This window comes from Lytechinus pictus, chromosome 14, assembly GCF_037042905.1.
Source record: "Lytechinus pictus isolate F3 Inbred chromosome 14, Lp3.0, whole genome shotgun sequence".
Classification (NCBI taxonomy): Eukaryota; Metazoa; Echinodermata; class Echinoidea; order Temnopleuroida; family Toxopneustidae; genus Lytechinus; species Lytechinus pictus.
In genome coordinates, this window is record NC_087258.1 from 5354546 (window position 1) to 5382428 (window position 27883).

Here is a 27883-nt window from a genome sequence, read left to right on the forward strand (position 1 = left end):
GACGAGACTAATATTAGCACGTGATCTGAGCTGTGATGGACTTTTCAGGATCGAAAATGTCGTGTTTCGTCTTTTTATTTTGCCTTTTTGCTTGTGTTCAGTCTGTTTTATCAGATTGTTCAGTTGCACATTCAGAAAAGAAGTATCTTTCACTCATTGAACCGTTGAAAGGCAAAACGTAAGTATATTTTATTCGATGGTGATTGGGATTAATTGCCAGTCGTAGATACGGTTGAAGTCCCACCTATTCATGTTTGTGTAGCCTGGTATAGAACTAAGTAACAATGTAACAACTAACATGCAATTTTATTTCAAGGGTATGGCAGTGTATCCTATTGCCGGACACCTTTATTTCAGTGCTTTAAAAATGACAACTAGAGGAAATACAATCAAGAAAAATTCACACTTGCTATTCCAAATATTATGAAAATTATGAATATGATGATAAAATTATTTTACATTTAGCCTTTAGTACTTTTAGGCACTCGATAGGCGACACCCCAATACTTACCCGTGTTAATAAACTGGGACTCCACTCACGCACATTTGGGCCGCCCTAGCTTGGAACTAAGCATCAATATCAATTTAAAATATATATCTACAAGTTATGTATAACCTATTTACTACTTTGATAATGTTTAATCGGTACTCACCAGTTCTTTTGATGTATTTTCTCAAGAATTCCCACGGATTTGTCCCAAATCTTGCGACAAACCACGTCGCGGTAGACAGCTGTACATTCTTTTTTATTTATAAATAGAGCGCCCCTTACGATAGTTGTTAAGAACGCGGCCAAATTGTTAGGTTTTTTGCACTGTGTCCAAGGCGTTTTTATTTTGTTTTATTTTTTATTTTTTAATAAATATTTTGTTAAATAGCGATTTTTACGTCAAATATTAAATTCATATCACAAAATATTTTTAATTGTAGAAATATATATAATATCATGCAATTATTTATTCTATATATATTTTATAATAAAATTTATAATTGTTGCGGTCTTTAAAAAAGGATAGTCGATCGATCAGGTGATGACTACTCGTATCACGTGATCTGAAAATCAGCTTCGTACCGCTTTGATCGCACTCGACGGGACCGGACTGACTGCCAAGAAAAGATCGAAAAAGGACTCAAATGTAAGTTTCCCTTTATTTTATAACATTTAAAGTATGAGTAGGATTATAGTTAATGGGTAATTTTTTAATAAATGCTAAACAAATGAGGACAAAGCTTGCATTTTTCGAGTAATAATCATTAATATCATAAAAATACTTGGGTGCAGGACTTCTAACCTGTTTTTAACGCATTGTCGCCTATGAATGAGGTCCATACATGTTAATGTTTGGACCTCATTGGTACTAGGAGTGCTTTTAGGTTAGGCCTAGTAGTAGTAGTAGTACTGATTTAGTTTTAGGCCTACCATTTTTACCAACCATTTTCTTTGCATCGCACTTGCCGCATGATACCCCTCCACGAAAAACAATTATTTTCGTACGCGACAAATTACATCATGATTCCGGACGCGCGCCGGACGGGTAAAGATATCCTTGATTATAATGATGTAAGAACAAATTTGTGTGATTTTTTTCTTCTTATATCATATCATGAGTAAATTCTAAGTATTATTTGCTTTTTTTATATCGAATCTGAGCAGATGTTGGTAATAAATTCGTGTTTGATAACTTATTTTATTTTTTCTTGTTAGCTGCATGTTCCATGGCACTTTCCAATAATAATATGCTCGCGTTCGTAATGTGACGCTCATCAAGTTCTATCGATGCGCTGACGATCAACGGCTCTACTCACGGTAAACCTCGCGCACGGGTACCTTGAGAACTAGCCGTCGACGATCACCCACAATACACCACACCTCATCATTCGATCGAAGGAGTGGACGAGATTGAAATTCGGCAAATCAGGCCCAATATATTTCCGTTAGAAAATATATCAATTGTTAATACAAAACTATGTTATATGATATTTTAAGCATTTTCTGTCATTTTTAGAGATAATTAGGTAAAAGTTGGATTTTTCGCCTTGTTTTTGCAATCTTGTTCTATGTATTGCTCTGTGAAATTGAATTGCGGAAGTCTTACGGTACGAATTTGTTTTAGAACGCAGTAATATGCGCGTCCGGAATCATAATAGTGTCCGGTAATACAATACGTGACTATACATAATATAGTTGTCATCAACAACAAAAAAAATTGAAAGAAATAAAGGGGAACTTACATTTTGACGACTTTTTGCTGATTTTCTTGGCAGTTGCTCTTCACTTTTGACTCGCGATCGAAGCTGATAAGATATGCAGATCACGTGATACGTGTTCTCGTCAGCTGATCGGTTGGTTATTCTTTTCGCCAGACGTTGATAATTACATATTTTATAATTCTAGCATTCATCGCAAATTTAGGTGAAAGAGATTGAAGTTAAACAGCACAAGCTTTAATTTTTTTCAATAACGTTAAATTGATTTCACAGGTTTCGCCTCGGACATGTAGGATCATTTGGTCCCATATTGGCGTAACATGTAATTACAGGGAGGAGGGGGGAGTGTCCCTACCACTTCACCCACTAGCCAGCAATTATCTTTTTTTCCTCTCTTTTTTTTACCAAAATACTCCCCCCCCAAAAAAAAAAAAAAGGAACCAGGGGCAGGGTTAAAGAGAAAGAGAATTATGATAAAGGAACACAAAATACTTTATGTTTTTTCCGCTTTTACTATTTAACGCGGCTGATAATCAAATATTGAATGGGGCTTAGAACAGTTTTTTTAAAGTCAATTAATAAAAAATATTCCTCGGGATTTGAGCTTTCATGAAATATCAATCTTTTTCATGATAAACGAAAATACTTAAAATGTCCAAAAGAATTTATCGGTATATAAAGCTTTAATTAGCTCATGCGTTGCACCTGCCTTATTTTAACGTTGAGATACAATTTTATGCTTTTAATGAATTCCTAAAAACACTCAATTCTCAGATCTTGTCGCAATCGAATGATTCGATTGGTAAGCTAATGAATGATTAATAAGTTTCATAAATTGTTTAAAATGTGTCTCTCTATCAGTTTTAAATATTAAAAAAAATGTCAGCTCGTGCTTTGAGCTCGCAATATTTTGATTAGTAAGATTCTTCGCTTGTATATGCGAGTTTGATAGATAGAGAGATAACTAGAGAGAGAGGGGGTTCCTTCAGCTACTTGTCCTCGCTTATTCCCAATTTTTCATTATGCTCGTGTTGTGAGTGTTTTGTGTTTTCTTATTTTTCTTTTTCACCCTTTTTATTGTCTCGGAGCTTACCTCTATTTCTTTTAGCTATGATGTAGCCCTTTTTACTTGTTTCAATTCTTTTATGTTCTCATTTCAATGAAAACATAATTATTAAACTGACGTAGAAGACTTTATTACGAAATTTTGATATTGTTTTGTCTTGTTTGTTTGGCTTTCTTTTTTTTTCTTCTCATCCTTTTTCTTCTTACTTTTTCCCTTTCCTTATTTTCTCTTTTATTTCATTTTATGAGGTATCCGCAAATTTATACAACAACAAACATATATAGAGGCGGATATCCAGTGAGGGGGCGTGGTGGTGTGCCCCTCTAAAAAAAGGAGGAAAATAGGAAGAAAAAAAAAGAAGAAGGGAAGGGGAAAAAATAAGAAAAAAGAAAGAAAGATGATGATGGCTTATTCCCAATTTTCCCAATGTTTGGTGGTGATGATGATGATGATAATGATGGTGGCAGTGGTGATGATGACTAGATGTAATTTTGTTATTTTGTCTTTCAAAAAATTAAGTAGTGCAAAGTTGAATTCATTTAAAGTTTATTATGAAAATAGCAGAAAAAAAATAATTTAAAAAATTGGTATGCGTTCGAGGAAAATCCATCCCCCACCAAAAAATTTTGTTTTAAAGGTGAGATTTTTTTCAAAATTATTTGTGACGGCGTGGGCCTTTGCGAGCAGTTATATCTGATATAATTATGGTAAAAAAGTAAATGAAATGTCAAGAAATACATGATAATGACTTTTATTGTACATTCAGTATATCAATAGACAACTTCATACTCGTTCCAAAAAGAAAAAAAGTGGGTCATTACGGACCATTAAAAATGGGAAATTTTGGCATTTTATATTACATGGAATATAGTGCAACTGCTCATTTATGACATCACAAATCAAGCATTCGAAATTCTATTAACTCCAATTTTTTTTTCAAATAAAACCTTCACCGATATTTTGAAATGATTTTTCTTATATTTTCACAATCTTTTTATCAGGGTGAAATTCCCCTTTTATTCACAAAACAGTATCAGCATGATCAGTGTGTAATAGCGGTAAATTATTCACCTGATAACTATACCTATCTATAATTCATGCGGCGCGCAGCGCGTGCGGCAATGTTTAATAATATATTGCTGTGAAGCGTAAAATAGAATGAATGTCATTAAAAACATAATCTCACAGATCAAATAATGCCAATTATATATATTCTGCCCTGATAATTTGATATTCTAAACACTTTTCTGGCAATCAAGAACAAAATGGATATGAAATCAACCGATTTATGCAAGCATAAAATTTTGATAGGGCCTATCCTATAACCTTTATAATATAAAATGCCTAAACTCCTATAAAGAAAAACGCACATTCTGATTTCTATGTATTTTTATTATAAACAGGATACTAAACAATTGATTGAAAATTTGATATTCTTTTGCGAAAATGAATATGAAGGACAACTTTTTAATAAAGAACATAGTTTTAGAGCATTAGAGCGCGATTTATACCTACAACCGCTAAATTCTATCACTGTCGGTATACATGAAGCAGTTGGAACATTTCCTGATTCCATCAGCTTAATAATTTTTGCAACAGGCGCCAGTCCAACAAACAGACAGACATTTGCCCAAACGGACAACATCTCAAACTCTGCGCATTTCTTTTTGCACGGACACATTAAATCTCGACCTACCCCACCACTTTTCTCACTATTTTCTCTTCCCTTTTATTTTCCACTAATTTTTCTTTTTTTCTTCCAACTTCATTGCACTCCCGGTCTCGGTACGCTCACACCTGAACTTCGCAAACGATGGAACCAGACCTTACATGGAGCTTCAGTTCGATTAATTAACATCCTCTCTGAACAGTGTATTGCTTCTCTTGATTCTTTTTCAGCTGACATCAGTAGCCTGGAAGACGAACTACGTTCTTGCTGTACCCAAACCCAATGGCTTCAGTATAATGATGAAATTGAATCTGATCTCTCTAAACACAGGTCTCTCCTCACTGAACGCAGGAACAAGAAAATAGGCAACCTCACAAAGAAGCGACAACGGTCAAACAGATTTAGACGACATACCAACAATAATGATGTATCCCCCCATTTGGTTGTTAATCTCTCATCCTCCCCTCTCTCCCAAGCAGAAACCTCTCTTCTCTCTAAAGGTCTCAAGTTTTGCCCCACGCCACCAGAAGTTGAACAGATAGCTCTCAGCCAAGACCTCTCTACATTCTATCGCAGGATACGTCTCAAAGAGTTCTTTTTAGATGCACCCCCTTCTGATCCCGAGCCCTTCTACAAGAAAAGCACATGGATTCCACCTAAGAATAGAGTTCCTTCCCTTGAAACTTACATCCAAGCTGTCTCATCCCAAGTTCGCTCCACAGATACCCTCGACACCAGAGCACATGACAACCTTCCTCGAGAAGAACGCCAGGCTCTCTCATCACTCAAAAACAGGTCCGACATCATCATCAAGCCTGCAGACAAAGGATCAGCCGTCGTTGTTATGGACCGCCAGCAGTACATCGATGAAGCCATGAAACATCTCAATAATCGATCTCACTATGCACTCCTCGATTCTGACCCTACTTGTAATTTCTCCCTACAGATCCAATCGACACTGAATGACATGAAAGAACGCGAGTATCTCTCTGAGAAGGCCCACAAATTTCTCTCCCCTACTAATGCTAAACCTGCCCGCTTCTATCTCCTCCCGAAGATCCACAAACCTGGCAACCCCGGTCGACCCATCCTCTCAGGAAATGGTTCCTCAACAGAGAACATCTCCCTTTTTGTTGATTACCACATTAAGCCCCTTGTCTCACGTGCACCCTCTTACATCCACGACACTCCAGACTTTCTCAGGAAACTTAATGACATCAAGGACCAGATACCCGAGACTGCGATCATCGGCACTTTCGATGTTTCTTCACTGTACACCAGCATTCCCCACGACGAAGGTATCCAAGCATCATGTGAAGCCTTGGCCGCCAGTGGCCATTCCAGTCCCCCCATATCCGATATCAAATCTCTCATGTCTCATGTACTAACAAAAAACAACTTCACATTCATGGGCAAGCACTACCTACAGATATTCGGTACAGCAATGGGCACCCGGATGGCTCCTTCATTCGCCTGTCTCTTCATGACGAAGCTGGAACAGCAGATGTTAGATTCAGCCCCCTGTCGCCCATGGATTTGGTGGCGTTACATAGATGACATTTTTTTCATCTGGACCAGGGATGAAGACAGCCTCCATACATTCATTGACCACATCAATTCCTTCCACAGGACCATCCAATTCACTTCTGATTTCTCCCAACAGGAAACCCACTTCCTTGATGTTACAGTCCAGAAAAAGTCTAATGGTATCACCACTACCCTATACTCTAAACCCACAGATACCCACCAGTACCTCCACTCATCCAGCTGCCACCCCCGTCACTGCAAAACCGGCATCGCTTACAGTCAAGCCCTCAGACTTCGCCGTATCTGCTCCGAGGACCCTGATTTTTCCTTCCATGCCAGGAATCTGCAGAAACATCTCTGTGCCAGGGGCCACGGGGCCAGGGCAGTCCAACTGGCAATTAACAAAGTTCGTTCTCTCCCCAGATCTGAAGTTCTCAAACCAAAAAGTGACAAGGAGACCACCGACAGAATACCGCTTGTGACCACCTTCCATCCCAATCTACCCCCTCTCCGCAAAATCCTGTTCGATAACCACCACATTTTACACACTTCTGATCGTCTCCAACAGGCCGTTCCCGATACTCCCCTTCTAGCATACCGACGCCCACCGAATCTCAGGGACCTCATTGTTCGTGCTGAAGTGCCCTCCCTCACTAACCATTCTTCTCCCATACAGCATGGCACCTTCAAATGCACCAGCAACAGGTGCATCATATGTGAAATACACCTTCACGAGGGCGATACTTTCACCAGCAACTCTACCAGCCTGTCTCACCAAATCAAGGGAAACATCACATGCACTACCACTAATGTTGTATATCTCATCACTTGCAGAGTTTGTAGGGTACAATACATAGGGGAAACCAAGACCACACTCAAGAAACGATTCTACGGGCACAGATCCACCGTCAACACAGCAAAGCTGGACACTCCAGTTGGCCGCCATTTTAACCTCCCCAACCACTCCATCACTGACATGATGCTACAGGGCATCGAATCTTTAGGTACCCGTCCTGACTCAGTCCGTACTAGCAGGGAGAAGCTCTGGATGAGACGACTTCGCACCACCCAACCTCATGGCCTGAACATCCAAGAGGGGAACGACTGATTTTTCTTTCCTATCCACCTTCAATTTATATATACATATAATTTTTCCCCTCAGCTCTTTTAAATAGTTACATCATAGTTTCTTACTCTACTTTCCTCCCATATCTCATACAAGCTCAGCTCCAATTTTTCCTTCCTTATTCAGGCGATATAATAATTATTATATATATATATATATATATTTGTTTTTTCTCCACTCACCTCTTTTAGATTTACCACATTTGCTTATTTACATGTATACTATGGTTTCTTCATAATACACCCCCTCTCTTCTATATTTGCTTTTACCTTTTTAGGCAATTTGCTTCCTCTTTTTCACATATACAGTTTTTTTTTTTTTTTTTTTTTTTTTTCTTTCTTTTTTTTTTTTTTTTCTTTCTTTCCTACTATATAGTCTTATGTTTTTTCCCGTCACACCTAGCGGATTACCATATCAGTTACACCATATGTGTATATATTTATATATTTTTTCATATACATTTCTTTTTTGGATATATTTATATACATATCACTTATAGATACATATTTACACTTACCTTCTTCTCTTAGTTTGTTTTATGCTTTATCATAATATACTTATATGTCTTTTGCACATTATCAGTTGTTCCCCATTCTTTTTCTTCCTTTTTTTTTTTTTTTTTTTTTTTTTTTTTTTTTTTTTTTTTTTTTTTTTTTTTTTTTTTTTTTTTTTTTTCCCCCCCCCCCACTCTTATGCACCAGTTTATTAAGCCTTTCTTTGTAACCTGTTTGACCCACCTCTCACTAATTCTCTTGTTTTTCATCCCATTATCACTGTTTTGTTCCAGATCCTGTTTGATGTTGCCTGCCTCATTATTTTAATCCCTCTTGGCCTGAGGTCTTTTACTGTCCTTACTTACACTAACTTCCCTTTGTGTCTGCCTACTCCTTTTCTTTCATCCCCTTCACTAACCTGATTGGTCTTCTCTACTCACTAATGCCCCTTTTGTCTCCTTGTTTCTAGTGTTGCTGTAGCTTGTTTGTGGTCTATATTATGGTTGTTCCACTTTATATGTTTGTCATTTTGCCTCCGACGAAGATTCTGCTAGGATCGAAAGCTTAGGCCCCTTTTTGACTTTATAATTTTTCTTTTGTTCACTTTTTTTTTCCTGTCCTCTTTTCCCTTCTATTTTTTCTCCTCTCACTACTTTTCCTCATCCCCCAGCCCCCGACGTCCGCGCAGATTCGCAAGCTGGTAGGGGGACCAGGGGCTGGAAAATTTGACAAGCAAAAAAAAACAAAAACAAAACAAACAAAAACAAAAAAGAAGGTTTATCACCCCAAAAGGAGGTCGTCTTGTCCAAAATACATGTTTTATTTCGATTTTGAATGATGTATTTCTTTCCATCATATAAAAGACCAAAAATAGTAGGGCGACATTTGATAATGTGCCCCCCTACTATTTTGGGTAAGGGGGACGTGTCCCCCTGGGATTTGCGCCCATACTCGCTGTGATTTCGATCTCATACCTATAACAACATAGAACAGAAGAACGCCTTGAACACAGGCCAAAATGCCTAACGATTTCTCTGCGGCATTAACAACTCTCGTAAGGGGCGCTCCATTTATAAATAAAGTTGCATGTGTAGCTGTCTACCGCGACAAGGCTTGTTGCAAGATTGTAGCCAGAAGCGTGAGAATTTACCAGAAAATTCAAGAAAAGAACCGGTGAGTACCAATTAAACATTACTACTTTATTAAGTAACATATATTTACTTATTAGAGTACTTGTTTTTTAGTGATATAAAGATTAGTTCTAAGCTAGGGCGGCCCAAATGCGCGTGAGTGGAGTCCCAGTTTCTTATTAAACACAGGTAAGTATGGGGGTGTCGCCTATAGTGGTCTGGAGAAAAGAATTATTTTTTTTATTTCAAGAAAATATCACATTTTCTTTGTGAATTTCAAGAGAAATGACCTATAGACTGACAGAAATGTGAATTTTTGTTTAAAGTCCAATTATTGGCTGCAAAAAAGAATAATGAAATTAGGTCAATTTTCAGTATTTCTCTGCCATAGTCTAGGCTGTGTAGTTAAGAAATGGACACACACAAATCCGAATTTTTAGATTCCAAGAGCTGTTATAGATTTATTATTAATGCCAAAAATAAAGAGTCCAGTAGGATTTTTTATGCTCTTTCTGATGGTATGATTTTTATAAAGATTTGGAAACCAGATCACAATGAAAAAAGTGAAAAAAAATTTGCAAAACAGAAATTTCATTTTCCAATAGAAAACGCATGGGGAAATGGCAATCTCAACACACACACAAATAAGGGTTTGCAATTTATCTCTAAATCCTTATTTCAAATAATCCTATAAAATTGACCTTACTGTCAAAAGAAGCCCCTGAATTTTCTCTTTCCATACATGCCAAACACAAGTTAATAATCCTGATCACATTTTTCAAGCAGCCTGAATTTCCCGAAAAAAATGAGCCATATTTCCCCCTAAATCAGCCTGTTTTATGCTGATACTTTTCAATGTGGCTTCAGACACCCTACTAATAAAGTTAACGGTAGACTAGGCCTAATAATTTTAATTTAAAAAAAATATATTGATCTCACACTAAACGGAGTAGGCCTAACCCAGCTGTTGAGGACCCAGGGGCCTGTTTCATGAAATTGTCTTTGATAGAACCGCTCTACGTAAGAGCGAGATATTGTTCAACTAGGCTAGGCCCTAGGGTCACTCTAGGCGACACCCCCATAATGCATACTTACCTGTGTAAAGAAACTGGGACTCCACTCACGCGCATTTGGGCCGCCCTAGCTTAGAACTAAGCTTTATATCACTAAAAAACAAGTACTCTAACGAGTAAATATATTTTACTTAAAGGTCAAGTCCACCCCAGGAAAATGCTGACTTGGATAAATAGAGAAAAATCAAACTAGCATAGTGCTGAAAATTTCATCAAAATCGGATGTAAAATAAGAAAGTTAAGACATTTTAAAGTTTCGCTTATTTTTCACAAAACAGTGATATGCACAACTACGAAAGTCAGTCGATGATGTCCATCACTCACTATTTCTTTTGTGTTTTATTGTTTGAATTATACAATATTTCATTTTTTATAGATTTGACAATAAGGACCAACTTGACTGAAGCATATAGTATTAAACAATGCTAATTCCAAATGTTCAGGGAGGAATAAATAATTGTATCACTTGACAATGAGGAGAAAATTTGTCTCATATGATAAAATACGAAAGAAATAGTGAGTGGATGACGTCATAGTCTTCCTCATTTGCATACCAGCCAGGATGTGCATATAACTGTTTTGTGAAATTAAGCGAAACTTTAAAATGTCAAAACTTTCTTATTTTACATCCGATTTTGATGAAATTTTCAGTGTTATGCTTGTTGGATTTTTCTCTTTTTATTTAAATCAACTTTTTTGTTGGGGTGGACTTGTCCTTTAATAAAGTAGTAATGTTTAATCGGTACTCACCGGTTCTTTTCTTGAATTTTCTGGCAAATTCTCACGCTTCTGGCTACAATCTTGCGACAGGCCTTGTCGCGGTAGACAGCTACACATGCAACTTTATTTATAAATGGAGCGCCCCTTACGAGAGTTGTTTATGCCGCGGAGAAATCGTTAGGCATTTTGGCCTGTGTTCAAGGCGTTCTTCTGTTCTATGTTTTTATAGGTATGAGATCGAAATCACAGTGAGTATTTGCACCTCCGAAAGGGAGGCGCAACACCCCCCACCCACATGGGCGCAAATCCCAGGGGGACATGTCCCCCTTACCCAAAATAGTAGGGGGGCACATTATCAAATGTCCCCCTACTATTTTTGGTCTTTTATAATGATGGAAAGATGAAATACATCATTCAAAATCGAAATAAAACATGTATTTTGGACGAGACAACCTTACTTTTGGGGTGCACCTTTTTTTTGCTTGTTTGCTTGTCAAATTTCTTTTTGGGGTGATAAACCTTCTTTTTTGTTCATGTTTGTTTGTTTGTTTTGTTTTTGTTTTTTTTTGCTTGTCAAATTTTCCAGCCCCTGGTCCCCCTACCGAATCTGCGCGGGCATCGGGGACTGGGGGATGAGGAAAAGCGGTGAGAGGAGACAAAAATAGAAGGGAAAAGAGGACAGAAAAAAAGTGAACGAAAGAAAAATTAATGGAAAATAAAAGGAGGGAAGAGGAAAGTGGTGGGGTAGGTCGAGATTTTATGTGTCCGTGCAAAAAGAAATGTGCAGAGTTTGAGATGTTGTCCGTTTGGGGAAATGTCTGTCTGTTTGTTGGATTGGCGCCTGTTGCAAAAATTATTAAGCTGATGGAATCAGGAAATGTTCCAACTGCTTCATGTATACTGATACTGACAGTGATAGAATTTAGCGGTTGTACATGTAGGTATAAATCGCGCTCTAATGGTCTAAAACTGTGTTCTTTATTAAAAAGTTGTCCTTCATATTCATTTTCGCAAAAGAATATCAAATTTTCAATCAATTGTTTAGTATCCTGTTTATAATAAAAATACTTAGAAATCAGAATGTGCGTTTTTCTTTATAGGAGTTTAGGCATTTTATATTATAAAGGTTATAGGATAGGCCCTATCAAAATTTTATGCTTGCATAAATCGGTTGATTTCATATTCATTTTGTTCTTGATTGCACAAAAAGTGCTTAGAATATCAAATTATCAGGACAGAAAATATATTTTTTCAGCTCGCGCGTCGAGCTGGCATTATTTGATTTGTGAGATTATGTTTTTAATGACATTCATTCTATTTTACGCTTCACAGCAATATATCGTTAAACATTGCCGCACGCGCTGCGCCCCGCATGAAGTATAGATAGGTCTAGTTATCAGGTGAAATACCGCTATTACACACTGATCATGCTGATACTGTTCTGTGAATTAAAGGGGAATTTCACCCTGATAAACAGATTGTGAAAATATAAGAAAAATAATTTCAAAATATTGGTGAAGGTTTTATTTGAAAAAAAAATTGGAGTTAATAGAATTTTGAATGCTTGATATGTGACGTCATAAACGAGCAGTTGCTCTATATTCTATGTAATATAAAATGCAAAAATTTCCCATTTTCAATGGTCTGTAATGACCCACTTTTTTTCTTTTTGGAACGAGTATGAAGTTGTCTATTGATATACTGAATGTACAATAAAAGTCATTATCATGTATTTCTTGACATTTCATTTTCTTTTTTTACCATAATTATATCCGATATAGCTGCTCGCAAAGGCCTACGCCGTCACAAATAATTTAGAAAAAATCTCACCTTTAAAAAAAAAAATTTTGGTGGGGGATGGATTTTCCTTGAACGCATACCAATTTTTTAATTATTTTTTTTCTGCTATTTTCATAATAAACTTTAAGTGAATTCATCTTTGCACTACTTAAATTTTTTGAAAGACAAAATAACAAAATTACATCTAGTCATCATCACCACTGCCACCATCATTATCATCATCATCATCACCGCCAAAAATTGGGAATAAGCGAGGACAAGTAGCTGAGGGACCCCCCTCTTAAGTTATCTATCAAAGTCGCATATACAAGAGAAGAATCTTACTAATCAAAATATTGTGTGCTCAAAGCACGAGCTGACATTTTTTTTAATATTCAAAACTGATAGAGAGACACATTTTAAACAATTCATGAAACTTATTAATCATTCATTAGCTTACCAATCGAATCATTCGATTGCGACAAGATCTGAGAATTGAGTGTTTTTAGGAATTCATTAAAAAGCATAAAATTGTATCTTAACATTAAAATAAGGCGGGCGCAACGCATGAGCTAAATCTTTATATACCGATAAAAATTTTGGACATTTTAAGTATTTTCGGTATTCATGAAAAAGATTGATATTTCATGAAAGCTCAAATCCCGAAGAGGAATATCTTTTATTAATTGACTTAAAAAAAACTGTTCTAAGCCCCATTTAATATTTGATTATAAGTCGCGTTTAAAAGCGGAAAAAAATAAAGTATTTTGTGTTCCTCTATCATAATTCTCTTTCTCTTTAACCCTGGTTCCTTTTTTTGGGGGGCGGGGGGAGTATTTTGGTTAAAAAAAAGAGAGGAAAAAAAGATAATTGCTGGCTAGTGGGTGTAGTGGTAGGGACACTCCCCCCGTAGTTACGCGTTACGCCAATATGGGACCAAACGATCCTACATGTCCGAGGCGAAACCTGTGTAATCAATTAAACATTATTTTTTTTAAATTAAAGCTTGCGCTGTTTAACTTCAATCTCTTTCACCTAAATCTGTGATGAATGCTAGAATTATAAAATATATAATTATCAACGTCTGGCGAAAAGAATAAGCAACCGATCAGCTGACAAGAACGCGTATCACGTGATCTGCATATCAGCTTTGATCGCGAGTCAGAAGTGAAGAGCAACTGCCAAGAAAATCAGCAAAAAGTCGTCAAAAAGTTCCCCTTTATTTCTTTCAATTTTTTTTGTTGTTGATAACAACTATATCATATGTACCCTTGAAATAAAATTGCATGTTAGATTAAGAATATAGCTCGTACTTGAAATATAAAATAGAAATATTATCTTCCCAAAGATTCCTAACCCAAAATACTAGTGATGTCGCCTATGAGGTCCATACATGTTAATGTTTGGACCTCATTGGTACTAGGAGTCGGCTAGGGTGTCTGAAACCACACTGAAAAGTGTCAACATGAAAGTAACAGGCTGATTAAGGGGAAAATATGGGACATTTTTTCGGGAAATTCAGGCTTCTAGAAAAATGTGATCTGAATTGATTATTTACTTGTGTTTGGAATGTATGGAAAGAGAAAATTCAGGGGCTTCTTTTGACAGTAAGGACAATTTTATAGGATTATTTGAAATAAGGATTTAGAGATAAATTGCAAACCCTTATTTGTGTGTGTGTTGAGATTGCCATTTCCCCATGCGTTTTCTGTGGGAAAATGAAATTTCTGTTTTGCACAATTTTTTTCACTTTGTCACAATTTTTCATTGTGATCTGGTTTCCAAATCTTTATAAAAATCATACCATCAGAAAGAGCATAAAAAATCCTACTGGACTCTTTATGGACAAGTTTTTGGCATTACAGCTCTAGGAAGCTAAACATTTTGATTTGTGTGTGTCCATTTCTTAACTACACAGTCTATGGCAGAGAAATGCTGAAAATTTGCCTAATTTCATTCTTCTGTTTTGCAGCCAATAATTGGATTTTTAAAAAAATGTTACATTTCTGTCAGTCTGAAGGTCATTTCTCTTCAAATTCACAAAGAAAATGTGAAATTTTCTTGAAAAAAGATTAATAATTTTTTCACAAAAAGTCAAAAGCAAAGGCAAAGTATACTATATACTAATACTAACCTCGCAATCGTGTGAGTGAGGCAAAGCCAAAGGCATGAAAGGCCAAAGCCGAATTTGGGCGAATGGTCCTTGGAAAGACACCTCCAGACATGTCCTTCGTAAGCATGACCTTCTTTGCACACCGCCCGCCACCATCGGCATTGATAGAAAATGCGTTTACGGCAAGCCACACTGACATATATCAATATTCAAACATTTATTTTATTAAGGTCAAATTTCAGGCCTGATTTTTTTTTTTGTGGGGGAGTGGGAGTATTACTTTTCTGTAGTGCATCTTTCTATCAGGGTCAGACAAGGCTAATGAGAGGAGCAACAATCCCAGTCGGTCAAAAAGGTTCCATTGCCATCGATGACCTTTGATAATAATTTCTGCATGATGATTACCCTATCTTTTTTTCTGTTTTATCAACAGAGTGGAGGTTATGGATCCTGCTCACAACTACTCTTATAAGGTTGGTTTCTGTGATGGGATACACGTAGATGGTGTTGGTGCGGAGGATATAGGAGTTGAGCAGTTTGATCTTAAAGAGGATAAAGCACCTCTCCATGCGGTTGGGAGAATAACTGCAACCAACATTATGGTTGGAAGTAAGTAAGCTATTGATATGTATCACTCTTTTAAAGGACAAGTCCTGCCCAACTAAAAGGGGATTGGAATCAATAGAGAAAATCAAACTTATACATAATGCTGAAAATCTCATTGAAATCGGATGTAAAATAAGAAAATTATGGCATTTTAAAGTTTTACTTATTTTACACAAATCATTTATGCACAAAAATGTGATACCGGTATGCAAATGAGACAGTTGATGATGTCACTCACTCACTATTTCTTACATTCTATTTCATGAAACATAATATATTTCAATTTGTACAGATTTGACAAAGTGAAACAGAAGCTGAAATGAAGAAATTGTGCACATTTTCTGAGATTTGAACTTTGTTGATGTTTCTCTAATTTCTCTCCTTTTTGTTAAAACCAACTTGAAGCTGATGTTTTATAATTATTTGATTGCAGGAAATAACTCTGAAAAAATTCTGAATATTTTTGAATATTTGTTAGCAATTTACAAGACTGTAAGTGTTAACAAAAAATGTTCACATGTTCTTATTTCTCAGCAAATTGGATCTTTCTTGAATACCGAAATGGGGATGCATACAATTCACATTGCAATGGAGAAACAAGGAGAGCAACAATCTTTATATTGTGTGATAAAAGTGGACTTCTTGTAAGTAATTCTTGGCCCATCTTGCAGATGAATGCAATTGAGCCAATCCTTCTCACCTTCTGAAAGGCCAGGGATGCTATTTTCTACATGTAGAATGCATATTTCCTTGAAGGAATGCTCCGGGCTGAAGATATTTATATCTGAATAAATAGAGTAAAATTCACAGAGCAAAATACTGAAAAATTTGATCAAAATCGGATAACGAATAACAAAATTATTGAATTTTAAAGATTTGCATTATTCCGGTGAAACATTATTTTATTATATGAAATTTTGAAATTTTTCTACCAAGAACTAAAGAATTGGATTGACAACTGATTAATTGCATTAGTTATTTATTGCCGCAACTTATTTCATCATAATGAAGACACATCATTTACACGTGTGTGGAAAAATGAAACAATTATGATTTCATAATAACAATTTTATGAGAAAAAGGAAAGTAGAGATGTGACATCATTAGCCCACCTAATGACTATTCATGAGGATGTGCATATAACTGTTTTCACAAAATATTGATAAACTTTAAAATTCAATATCTTTGTTATTTGTTATCCGATTTTGATGAAATTTTCAGTATTTTGCTCTGTGAATTTTACTCTATTTATTTAGATATAAATATTTTAAGCACCGGACCATCCCTTTAAATCCTGTCCTGCTTTGTCCTCTAAATGCGACAAATACTTTTCATTTTCATTGTTTTGGTCCTTAAGCATGACCTTTCATGTTTTGATTAATTGTAAAGGAAAGCGTAACTATGCACTTGTATACGGTAGATTATGGCACTGCTGGCTTTCTGTAGTTGAGAACTTGAGATCGATACATATATATTCCCATTTGTTTGACAGAGCCAAGAAGGTTGCTTAAAAAGTGCAGTGTGTAATTAAATCTACAGGAGTTTGGGCCCTGGGGCCCGTTTCTCAACACCGTCATAAGTCTAACTTCTTGACTAAATCGGAGATAGTGAGCTACTTGTCCGCTAACCGTTTCACGAAGCCCTCTTTGCCAAGATCGGGGACAACAACCTGACTAAATATTTATGACACCTCCGAACCTGTCATAACTTCTTTCTTAATGACGTAGTGGCATCACGTGACATGCAAAAGTGCCACGAAATTTGAAAATTATAATATTACGTAATCAATAATAGAAGTTGAAATTACATTGCAAAACAGGTGTGATATTAAAATTATTCAATAATAATTGTAATGCACAGAAACTATCAAAGATGTTGGTAAAACGCAACAAAACCATTCATTTTAAAATAGTAAAATAATTGAATCGATTATTTAATCATACCACGTCAGGTCATCCATAACTGGACTCGTATTCGTTGTTTTCAGACCCTTATCAACATTTTGGTAAACTCTATCTCTAATTTATGCAAAGAATTTGTCAAATCGTGTGTTTCGGTATCAAAAGATTTTAAAAATTTATGTTAAACTACCGTATATTTTACTGATGTTTGGAACCATAAATAAACGTATGATTATCATTATTTTACAAAGAAAACCATCGTGGTTTACTTTCGTAAACTATTCAAATTTACTCTCCCGGGGGTACCCATCTCAACGTCCACATCTGATTTTTGTCTCGCCTGCGTAGCGGAGCGAGACATAGGTATCACTATTTCCGGCGTCGTCGTCGTCAACAATTGTGTTGTACACCCAATAACTTTCTATAGCTTCGAGTTGGGATCGCCAAATTCATACCAGAGGTCCATCTCCTGAAGGCACAGGTCAAGTTTGAATATTAGTCGAATGTGAATAAGGTCAAAGGTCAATGAACTTTCCATAACTGGTACTGTGCTGTGTTGTACACACAATAACTTTCTATAGCTTCGAGTTGGGATCGCCAAATTCATACCAGAGGTCCATCTCCTGAAGGCACAGGTCAAGTTCGAATATTAGTCGAATGTGAATAAGGTCAAAGGTCAATGAACTTTCCATGACTGGCACTGTGCTGTGTTGTACACACAATAACTTTCTATAGCTTCGAGGTGAGATCGCCATATTCATAACAGAGGTCCATCTCTTGGAGGTGCAGGTCAAGTTCAAATGTGAGCCGAATTTGAATAAGGTCAAAGGTCAATGATTTTTCCATGACTGGCACTGTGCTGTGCTGTACACACAATAACTTTCTATATCTTCGAGGTAGGATTGCCAAATTCATACAAGAGGTCCATCTTTTGAAGGTGCAGGTCAAGTTCAAATGTGAGTTGAATTTGATTAAGGTCAAAGGTCAATGAACTTTCCATGACTGGCACTGTGTTATTTTGTACACACAATAACTTTCTATAGCTTCGAGGTGGGATCGCCAAACTCGTAACAGAGGTCCATCTCTTGAAGGTGCAGGTCAGGTTCGAATGTGAGTTGAATTTGATTAAGGTCAAAGGTCTATGAACTTTCACACTACTTTCTTCCTCTAGTGACATGAACTTTATAATTTTATACTTTTTAACACTAACATTTTACTTCAGAACTCAGTACTCTCTATACCTGAACCAGATTTTGTATTTTACTTGTTTATTCTTTAAAAACTGTTGTTATTTATTTAATGAGCTATAGTTCTTGGCACCATTTACAATATTCACACAAATTTGCCAATGGTACAATAGAAAAGCTGTCAAAGTTTCTTAAATGTTACCCTTCAGATTTGACATGCAGTCTCTTCATGACTGCAATATGCAGGCGAGACAACGCTTGGCGTTTGCCTTGTTTAGTCATGAAATGAATTATTCATAATTTCATTTTCTCAGCAATTGAATGCTCCAGTCTTCATGGTTTAAGTATGCATGGTACATATTTTGCCTCTGCTATTATTTTGATTAGATGTATTTCCAAATTCATCACAATAATTGCAGTTTTATCATATTTTTGCTTTTTAAAAATTATGCTTTTTTGTGACTAAGGCTACGTCTCGTCCGCTCTTTCTACCGACAGTATCGATATCAAGGGATTCTAGTTAGGAAGCACTTCGTGAAACGGATTTAGTAAGATTGGAACTAACTCCGTGGTTGGTGGATAAAGATGTGACTAACTTGTCCAGGTGTTGAGAAACGGGCCCCACCAATCTAAATAAGAATAATAACACCGTTCTTGTATAACCCAAAGGACTTGGATATTATTACCCTGGTTTTAGCCCCACAGCCTTTTACAGCGCGGAAGCATTTCAAGGAATATATTCCTGCCAGGTACCCAGTTCCCTCACCTGGGTCGAGTGCAGTACAAATGTGCTTATTGCACTGAGTATTACATTGACTATGTACACAGAATCACATTTTTTAACAGTGTGGGTGTGACATACACTTATAAAATGTTGTATGATTTCGGAACCGCGTACCTGGGCATCGCAAATTTGGTATCAGAAGATGCGCCGGAGTTGCAAGTAAAAGGTCACCGAGCAGCGAGGTCAAAAAATTTCTTGCAGTGGCATAGTGACGAAATTCGTCAAGGTAGGGTCAAATTATACCCCCTCCCAAATTAAGTAAGGGTTAAATTTTAAGTACAAAGACAGCAGTTATACATCTTTTTATTGTAAAAAATGAATTCCTTGTCCAAAATAACATAGAAATTGACACAGAAGTAATTTAAATAGCTTATGCAGAAACCGAGATATCCAATTTTGACGAAAATGGGTGGGGGGGTGGGGGTAAACTAATAGCCAATAATGGGTGGGGGTAAACTAATAGCCAATAAACAACCTTTTTGCCCCAAATTGTTTTTTGGGCGGCACCCCCTCAATTTTTGACAAATTCTTTCCAAAAAAAGGTGTCAAAATTCTCAGGAGCACAAACTGCATGCCTGAAGCTGGTCCTCTCTGTGATTTGAAACATTCACATTTTTTTAACCCTGTGTAGCCAACCACTAATTCAAGGCTTTGGCCTTTGCTCCCCAAATGATTGGCCTCAGTTTCCTTTTCAATGGCCTTTGATATTTGTATGCCCTAAAATATTCCCCATTTGTGCTGTTTGATGAAAATGCCCCCGATTAAAAGTGGCCTTGCCCTAGAAATTATCTAAAATTAAGGCCCGTCATTGATTATGTACACATTTAATATCTTCTCATATTTTAAAAAAAAACTAGGAGAGTGAGCCTGCATATATATGCGGGATGGAGTTTATGGAAAGCACATGTTATAGCAAAATTATTTAGTCTTCAATGGGTTAATATATTGATATTCTGTTTCTTTGACAGGTAAAGCCAGTTTTGGTTGAAGAAAATAACAACAGGACTAACGAATGTGCCTATGTATTTGAAGTAGGAAGTTCAGTAGCCTGCTCAAATTCAACGACATCACCTTCATCATCAGGAATTGGTGTGGGGGGAATTATTGTCATTTCGTAAGTGCAAAGTTTTTCACTCCAATCAAACCATTTATCTTGATACTTGATGTATTAAAAAATATAACATTTGCAACCATTTATTTCTTTATATTGGAGCAAGTCCTACTTTTTTACAAACTTTTAGCATTTTAAAAAATCCTGTTCAGGGACTGGTCTTTGCGAGTTCCCTCATACTCTGAATTGTTATATTCATTCTATTGCCATGATGGTGTTAATATCAAATATATATATTTTTTTTAATTTGTTTCTTTTAATTTCTTTGTACATGGATTTGTTTATTTATCAAGACAGTGGAAATGAAGAAAATAAATGAATAAATAATACTGAATAAATGCAATTGACAGCAAGGAACTAAATGTATCTTTTCAGGATGACTGTTTTCAAAGTAGAACTTGATTTCTTCTTGTGGGTTTCATATACTTATAGTTGTGATTAGTAGATAGGTTGATGGTACCATAGACATTTGGAGATATTTTGTTCCCTTTTTCTTTTTCTTTTTTCCCCCCAATTTGTATTGTAATATAGAAAAGTTGCCTTGCTCTTATAATGTTGCAATTTAATGCCTGTGAGGTAGTCTAATACACAGTCGCAAATACCTTTACGAACACCGTACAAACAATTTCATACCATTTATTGCTATACATGTATGTATAAAAATCGGTCGTATGTTGATCGTAAAGGTATTGCTGTAGCATAACTTTCTTGATTTTGCCAAGAAGAAATTTCATCCCTAAAATCGAACCAATCGGGTGAACCTCTGCAATGATCCTTGAAAAGTTTCTTGTTTTTCTCTTTTCTTTCTAAATCCAGGACTTTAGTAATAGCTGCAGCTTACCTAATTCTAGGGGTTGCCTACAAGAGGTTTTTCTTAAGAGCGAAAGGAAGAGAGCAGTTTCCAAACATTGATTTCTGGACAAACTTTGGTAATTTAACAGCAGTAAGTATCCCAAAATGATGTGGTATGAATTGTCTTTGTAGTATTCTATGGGGTTACTCAAGGGGAGAGAGTGAAAAATTACACAGGGGCTAGGGGCAATTTTGCCCCCTAGATGCTCAAAAGAGCCCTGGGAAATTCAAAAGGAGTCATAATAATAATAATGTGTCCATTTATATAGAGCAGTTACTTAAAACTCAACTTCGCTTTGATACGTGGTATCATATTATTACCCCAGCATTTGCTGAGCCGCCATATGCGCTAAAGCGTTCAAGGAATAATTCCTACCGGGTACCCATTCTGAAGGAAATTATGCCATGGCTGGGATTCGAACCCACGACCCTCTGTTTCAAAGTCTGGAGACTAATCCACTGGGCCACAATGCTCGAGTCATGGGAAGTCCCCATTCACTGCCATGTTGAAGCTCATTCAATGTTGCAAATTTTATAGGCAGTAGGTTGTGAAAAGAAGCCCCCGAAAAAACCCCATAAAAAATAAGAAAATTTGCCTGGAAGGGAATCACTGAGCTTAATCTTGAACTTTAGTATTGGCCATCGATTTACTGTATGTTATACTAATAAACACTTGTTTTACACTTTCTTTGCTGAACAGCTATGTACGCAACATAGTATGATAAATATGCAAAAAATGAATGAAGAAATTGATGATGTCACACACATGTTAAATTTGTTTGTATTTTACTACATACCTGTTCCTCCTATGAAAAATGTGGTTTAACTTGTTGTCTTCTTAATTTATTTTGATATGATCAGGAAATTCTTCATTATCAAATCTACAAACATTGAGGAAAAAATATATAATAAATTCTGAATAGTTAGGATGTGACATTACTGGCCCTCTTTCATTTGCATGATACCTGTGTTGTGCATATAACTGTTCTGTTAAATAAAGCAAGAACTTATAAATGTATATCTTTCTTTTCATTGAATTGTCAGTGTTATGCTTGTTTGATTTTTTGCCTCTAATTCAAATCAGCAAGTTATTGGGTTTCTTGACCTTAATGTTTCAAGAAAGATGTCCAAAGTTTTCTGTATCATATTTATTTTATAATGCCTGATGCCATGACCTTGTCCATGCAATCGAGAAATTACTTCGAGGTAATTTTTTTGAAAATAAAAAAATTATTTGGTACATTTTTTTCATCATCTGTCAACAAAAACAGACACTTGTCTCTGCAATATTTGATCGCCTCCCAATCCCATTGACATTTCATGCTTCTTTTCTCCCATCTAATAATCTGACTATTCATTATGTTCTTAAGCAAACTTTTTGTTCACAAATTCCCAAAATGAACTCCTTGAACGGTCGACAATGCATGAATTTCACTGGGCTTAGTATTTGGTAAAGTCTCCCAATCAACGTCTGTTCATGTCCTTCAGTACAGTTATCAAATCAACAAACTAAAACCCATTTATTTTATCTCTACAATCCTCTTTATATATTGTAAGCACATGGAGAGCAGAACTATTCTGTTTTATTTCATTTCTTGTAAACCACTTATGATATTTATTTTTGAGTGCTATATAAATTCTGAAATTGTGATTTTATTGTGTATGAATGTTGTTTTTCTTTTCATTCCTCTTAAGGATGGATGTGACTTTCTCTGTCGATGTAACAAGAAGCAACCGTCTAAGAGCTACAAAGGGCTGGGTGATGACCAGCTTGGTCTGGATGAAGAAGAAGAAAGAGATGACAATATCTTACCCATGTAGGCATAACATTTCCACTCTATCAGTACTCAGTTTCATGTATTTTTTTTGCGTACAATTTAGATAGACTTTATGAATAAGTTTTTATATTTCTGTTATTGTTGATAATAATTCCATGAAATATGTATAATGCTACAGTGCTATTTTTATTGATTATTTAAATTGAGTCTTTTGAATGTAATTATTTCGCTAATAAATAAGATTCTTTGAATTAGGCTATCCCTAGCTATTATAAAATTTTCTTAAAAATCGACTTTGAAGACACTATAGGCTATAGATCTACATGTAGACCTAGGGTTTTTTTTTTTTTTTAAAGAATGGATGCTTTGTAAATGATTCCTTTAAAACTTTAGACCATGTTTAATTTTCTACAATGTAGACAATTCAAACCTAATTTGAGGATGAGGATAAAGATAAAATGCTGTACATTAAGCACACTACAATTTATTCTCCAAGTAAAAAATAAAGATCTCTTTGTGTAGGTATGTTGGTTCCATTTTGACAAGACTTCTTTGTCATCAATGCATGGGACTTCATTTTTCCAATAGAGAAATATGTATTGGATTGATTGATGAAGCTGCTTGCTATACATGGGTCATGGCATGGGGTGTATACATTCATTCAATATACAAGGCTATGATATAAACTTGTCCTCTGTAAGTAACCCCTGTGTGCTATAATTAGGTTGGCAAGTTTTGCTTGTAGAGAAATTCTTGATTTTTTGGCACATGCAGTGTCTACTACAGTTATTCATCATGATTTGACCCAAAACTAAATTGAATTCTTAATTTATTTTTTTTTGTAATTAAACTAAAGTTTGTAGGCTACATTTTCGACTTTCCATCAATAGAGGAAGGTCTCACAAATATATTTTCGAGCTTGACTGTTTTTTTTTAGCGCTCTTGCGATTAAGGAATAATAATCCTGAAGGTTATATTGAAAACTTGATCATAATTGAATGGAATGAAGTACAGTTTGTTTCTAAAGGGATACTTTAAAGATATTGAGGGAGTGAATGTTGTATGTTGCATTGACTCACCTCCACGCAGACAAGGTGGTGGCAGATTGCAAGTGGTTTTATGTATGTATACCATTGATCATAACCTGATGCCATATTTGAAGCACACTGGTTGTTATTGCAGGTATTGATACAGCGTCTTGGAGCCATCATGGTTCTAAATCAAGCAAGGCACCAAGAGTGGATGCAATCAATCATCAGGTGATTTTGTGTTGTGCTGTGCCTGTCCAGATTTGAAGCAATGCAATATCAGAAACTGAATAGTCTGTTATGAAGCCTTATTTGGTGTTGCAAGAAACTTGTTCAATTGCAAATCTATCTATAAATTTTTATCTTCAGGGAATAATTGTTCTGGGCACCATCTTACAAAGAGTTACGATTGATCCGATCAACCACAACTACGGAAAGCCAGCAACGTCAACATCTAAAATGCATCTTTGTTCAAATTTGTTTAATAGATAGGCTGTATATTAATGCATTCGTTTTCTTGAAAATTAAGTGCTTCCCTTGGTTTACAAAGACATTGTGGAAATTTCCTGTATAAAAATTATGACATTGATGGATTTCCATACAGTTGAGGTTGATTTAATCAATCATGATTCCTTGTAAGACGGGTCCTGCTATCATTGTAATTGCTCCTCAATTTTTAAAGACTACTACACAAGAGGTCTTTTATGCAGCAGTTTTTTCCATAGGACTGTACCGAACTTACTTGTAGTTGAAAGTTTTTCTCCTACATGTATGACCAAAAATGCAAATTCAATTTGGTAAGAAAAATTATTCTCTAGACTTGCAGTATTAATGAATTTGCAAATGATTACTTATCTGCTTCTTGCCATAAAGAGTGTAAACTGATCTTAGAGCTAAAATTGGTAAGATTAAATTCTCAAATTGCATCAGAAATTTGCAATAGATGGCAAATATTCCCTTGCAACACCCATAAAGGCCTTTAGTAAATTGGATCGAGCATACTAACTTTACCATTGGTTTCAATCCGGATTAACTTTCAAGATTGTTACATCGTTAATGCAAGTATAAGAAGATAGGTCATTTTAATGACTTGAAAACTCGCATTGGATTATGCATAGAGATTTGGGAATTGCATTGAGATTCATTTTATTTTTTCTGCAGAAGTCTATTTATGCTTAGAACAGAAATATATTTATTTGAGCAGATTAGAGTATAGGCAATTCCTCAGAAGATTTTAGCTTGCATTTGCTTGCATTTTGAGAATAAAGATAAATATCAGCTGGTGTAGCATGGTCATTACTTTTGGCATGAGTTGTGTGAACACTCTGGCTGTTGATGGCACCCATTTTGCACTTCAGCTCCATGTTTTTCTTTCTTTTTTTTTACTACACAAAGCCCAAGCCTTGCCCAACATTTCTCTTATACATGTAGGCATTAAATTATCATACAGGTTTCATAAAGAACTATTGTTATCAAATTATTGGTTCACAGTGTTTGTGTTTAAATGCACTTCAGTGGAAAGATCATTTATTTGCCATTTAGAAGCTCCTTTAAGGGGCCATTCCACAGAGAGCAAGACCGCTGAAAGACCTTTCAAAGACCATGAATTTTGGTCGATCTTACAGAGGTCTCTCAATGAACCTACAACGGTCTTAGAGGAAAATGGTCTTTCAGTGGTCTTTCGATGAACTTTCAAAGGTCTTACTAGTCTTTCAATGATCTTTCGGCGGTCTCTCAAGATTTTTGCGGAGATCACTGTAAGACTCATGAGAGATCATTGAAAGATCATTCAAAGATCATTCAAAGACCAGGCAAAGTCCATGGAAAGAATTCTGAAAGATCACTTGTTGTATAAAAGATATCTGAAAGACCATTGAAAGATCTCTATAGGACTACTCTAAGACCAGTAAGACAAGAAATATCCATCAGTCTTTCAGAGTTCTTTGAGGGGTCTTTCTGAACCATTCCACAGAGATGACAAATTTCAGTGATCTTGAAGACCGCTGTAAGACCTCATCAATTTTAAGTCTTTCAGTGGTCTTTCAACGGTCTCCGTTCTGTGGAATGGGGGCCTTAGACAGGTTCAGAGTCACCTTACTAGATCAATCTCTGCTGGACCAATCCACTGAATTGGTGAGCGTGATCACTCTAGTTGATAGAGGAACATGCTAGGGGCTCAAATTGATCCAAAGGCTTTTGCCTTAGATGCCCTTTGGAATGGCCTTAGTACCTACCTAGACATGAATGCATGCTTGTTGCTGCTCCTTTTACATACAATTTAACTTGGAAAAACACTAAAACTTTGAGTTTAATATCCTTGCATGATTTATATCCATATCCTTAACTAGTCCACAACTCAGTCCAGGGTAGCATTTCATGAAAGGACTTGGCTTCTAAACCGATCAAAATGAAGAAAAGTTGTTAGATCTGACAACTTGTTGGTTGAAAATGTTGATGACACGATCCCCAGGAGATCACATGGCAAGGGTGTCATTTGGATCAGTCCTAGGGATTCAAGTTACTGTTGTGGTACATTGTAGCTCTAACATCGAATGGTAGTCGCCATGGTAATAATGATCAACGGCTAATCAAATTAAGGATTTCTTGGAAGTTACCATCGCCTTACATACGTGTAGTATACCATTATAGTAAAATTTAGGCAACAGTGCCCCTGTTTCTCTCCAAGTGACGTATTGTTGCTGGAGAGGTCCCCCGATGATTTGTCAAGAATATTGCCTGTGGACAGTGGTCATACTGTATCTTTTGTGCATTTTGGTCAAATTATAGAGATTTTGAATGCAAATAGCATGTAGCCGTTGTGTAGCCTGTTACATATTATCTCCAGGCTCTGCTGCCTTCTAGAATAGTGTGATCCATGTACAAGGTCTATGGGAATCACATAATTCATTAGTCTACTTCTCACATCTACATCATTCTTTAGGGGCATTTTCACTTTTAAGCTTCTTTCTATATCCTGCACAATATAGTCTTGCACATTTTTACTGTTTCACTTTTTGCACATGGTACTTAATGTAGTTGCTGTCATAAGCTTAGAAATGACCTCTTCCATTATAGTATGAAAATGAACATTACCCAAATTTTCATCCATTGGCTTTGCAAAATACATGATTTTAGCACGACAATTAATTGAGTCCATTGAATTTGTATACATGCATCATTCCTTATGTGCTGTTTCAGATACTGTTCTTGACTTACAAGTGCATCAACCCTGAAGCAATGAAGTGCTTTTGCCACATGAGTCGTGAAATTCTGTATATTTTATTTTACAAAGCTCAGTATCTCTCCAAAATTGATATATAGTCATGTAATTCAAGCATGTTTTCAGTCAATCCTTGATGTGTCTTTTGCATTTTTTAAATTTGTTTTCTTTGAAAAGTTTGTAAAATTAAGTATTGATATGCATATTATGCACCCTATTTTACCCTCTTTGTATCTTGTTCCTCCTGCCTTGTGCATGTGTATATATTTTGCTGATTTTCGCATGATCTTTGGCATAACACTTGAATTAGGTTACCAGTAAACTAAAAGAAAGGAAAAATCACATTAAAAACGGTTTTACTTACATTTGTTTTTATTTAAATCTCAATATCCATGAAATAGTTCTGCATAATCTGGAGATTTTAGTTGAAAACTATGTTGTGTATTCAGGAGTTGTATAACTTCATATCTTGTTTTTGAAACATCTTTTTATACTTCTTTGAACAAATGTT

The 27883-nt window shown here is 35.9% G+C and overlaps 1 protein-coding gene across 1 annotated transcript; it reads left to right on the forward strand.

Annotated features, from left to right (window-relative positions):
• Positions 1-27883, forward strand: LOC129276738 (cation-dependent mannose-6-phosphate receptor-like). Its single transcript, XM_054913142.2, has 7 exons — positions 1-178; positions 15339-15514; positions 16046-16155; positions 20352-20497; positions 21311-21437; positions 23042-23163; positions 24307-27883. The coding sequence occupies exons 1-7, from the start codon at positions 36-38 to the stop codon at positions 24311-24313; spliced, it is 831 nt and encodes a 276-aa protein (XP_054769117.2). The 5' UTR covers positions 1-35; the 3' UTR covers positions 24314-27883.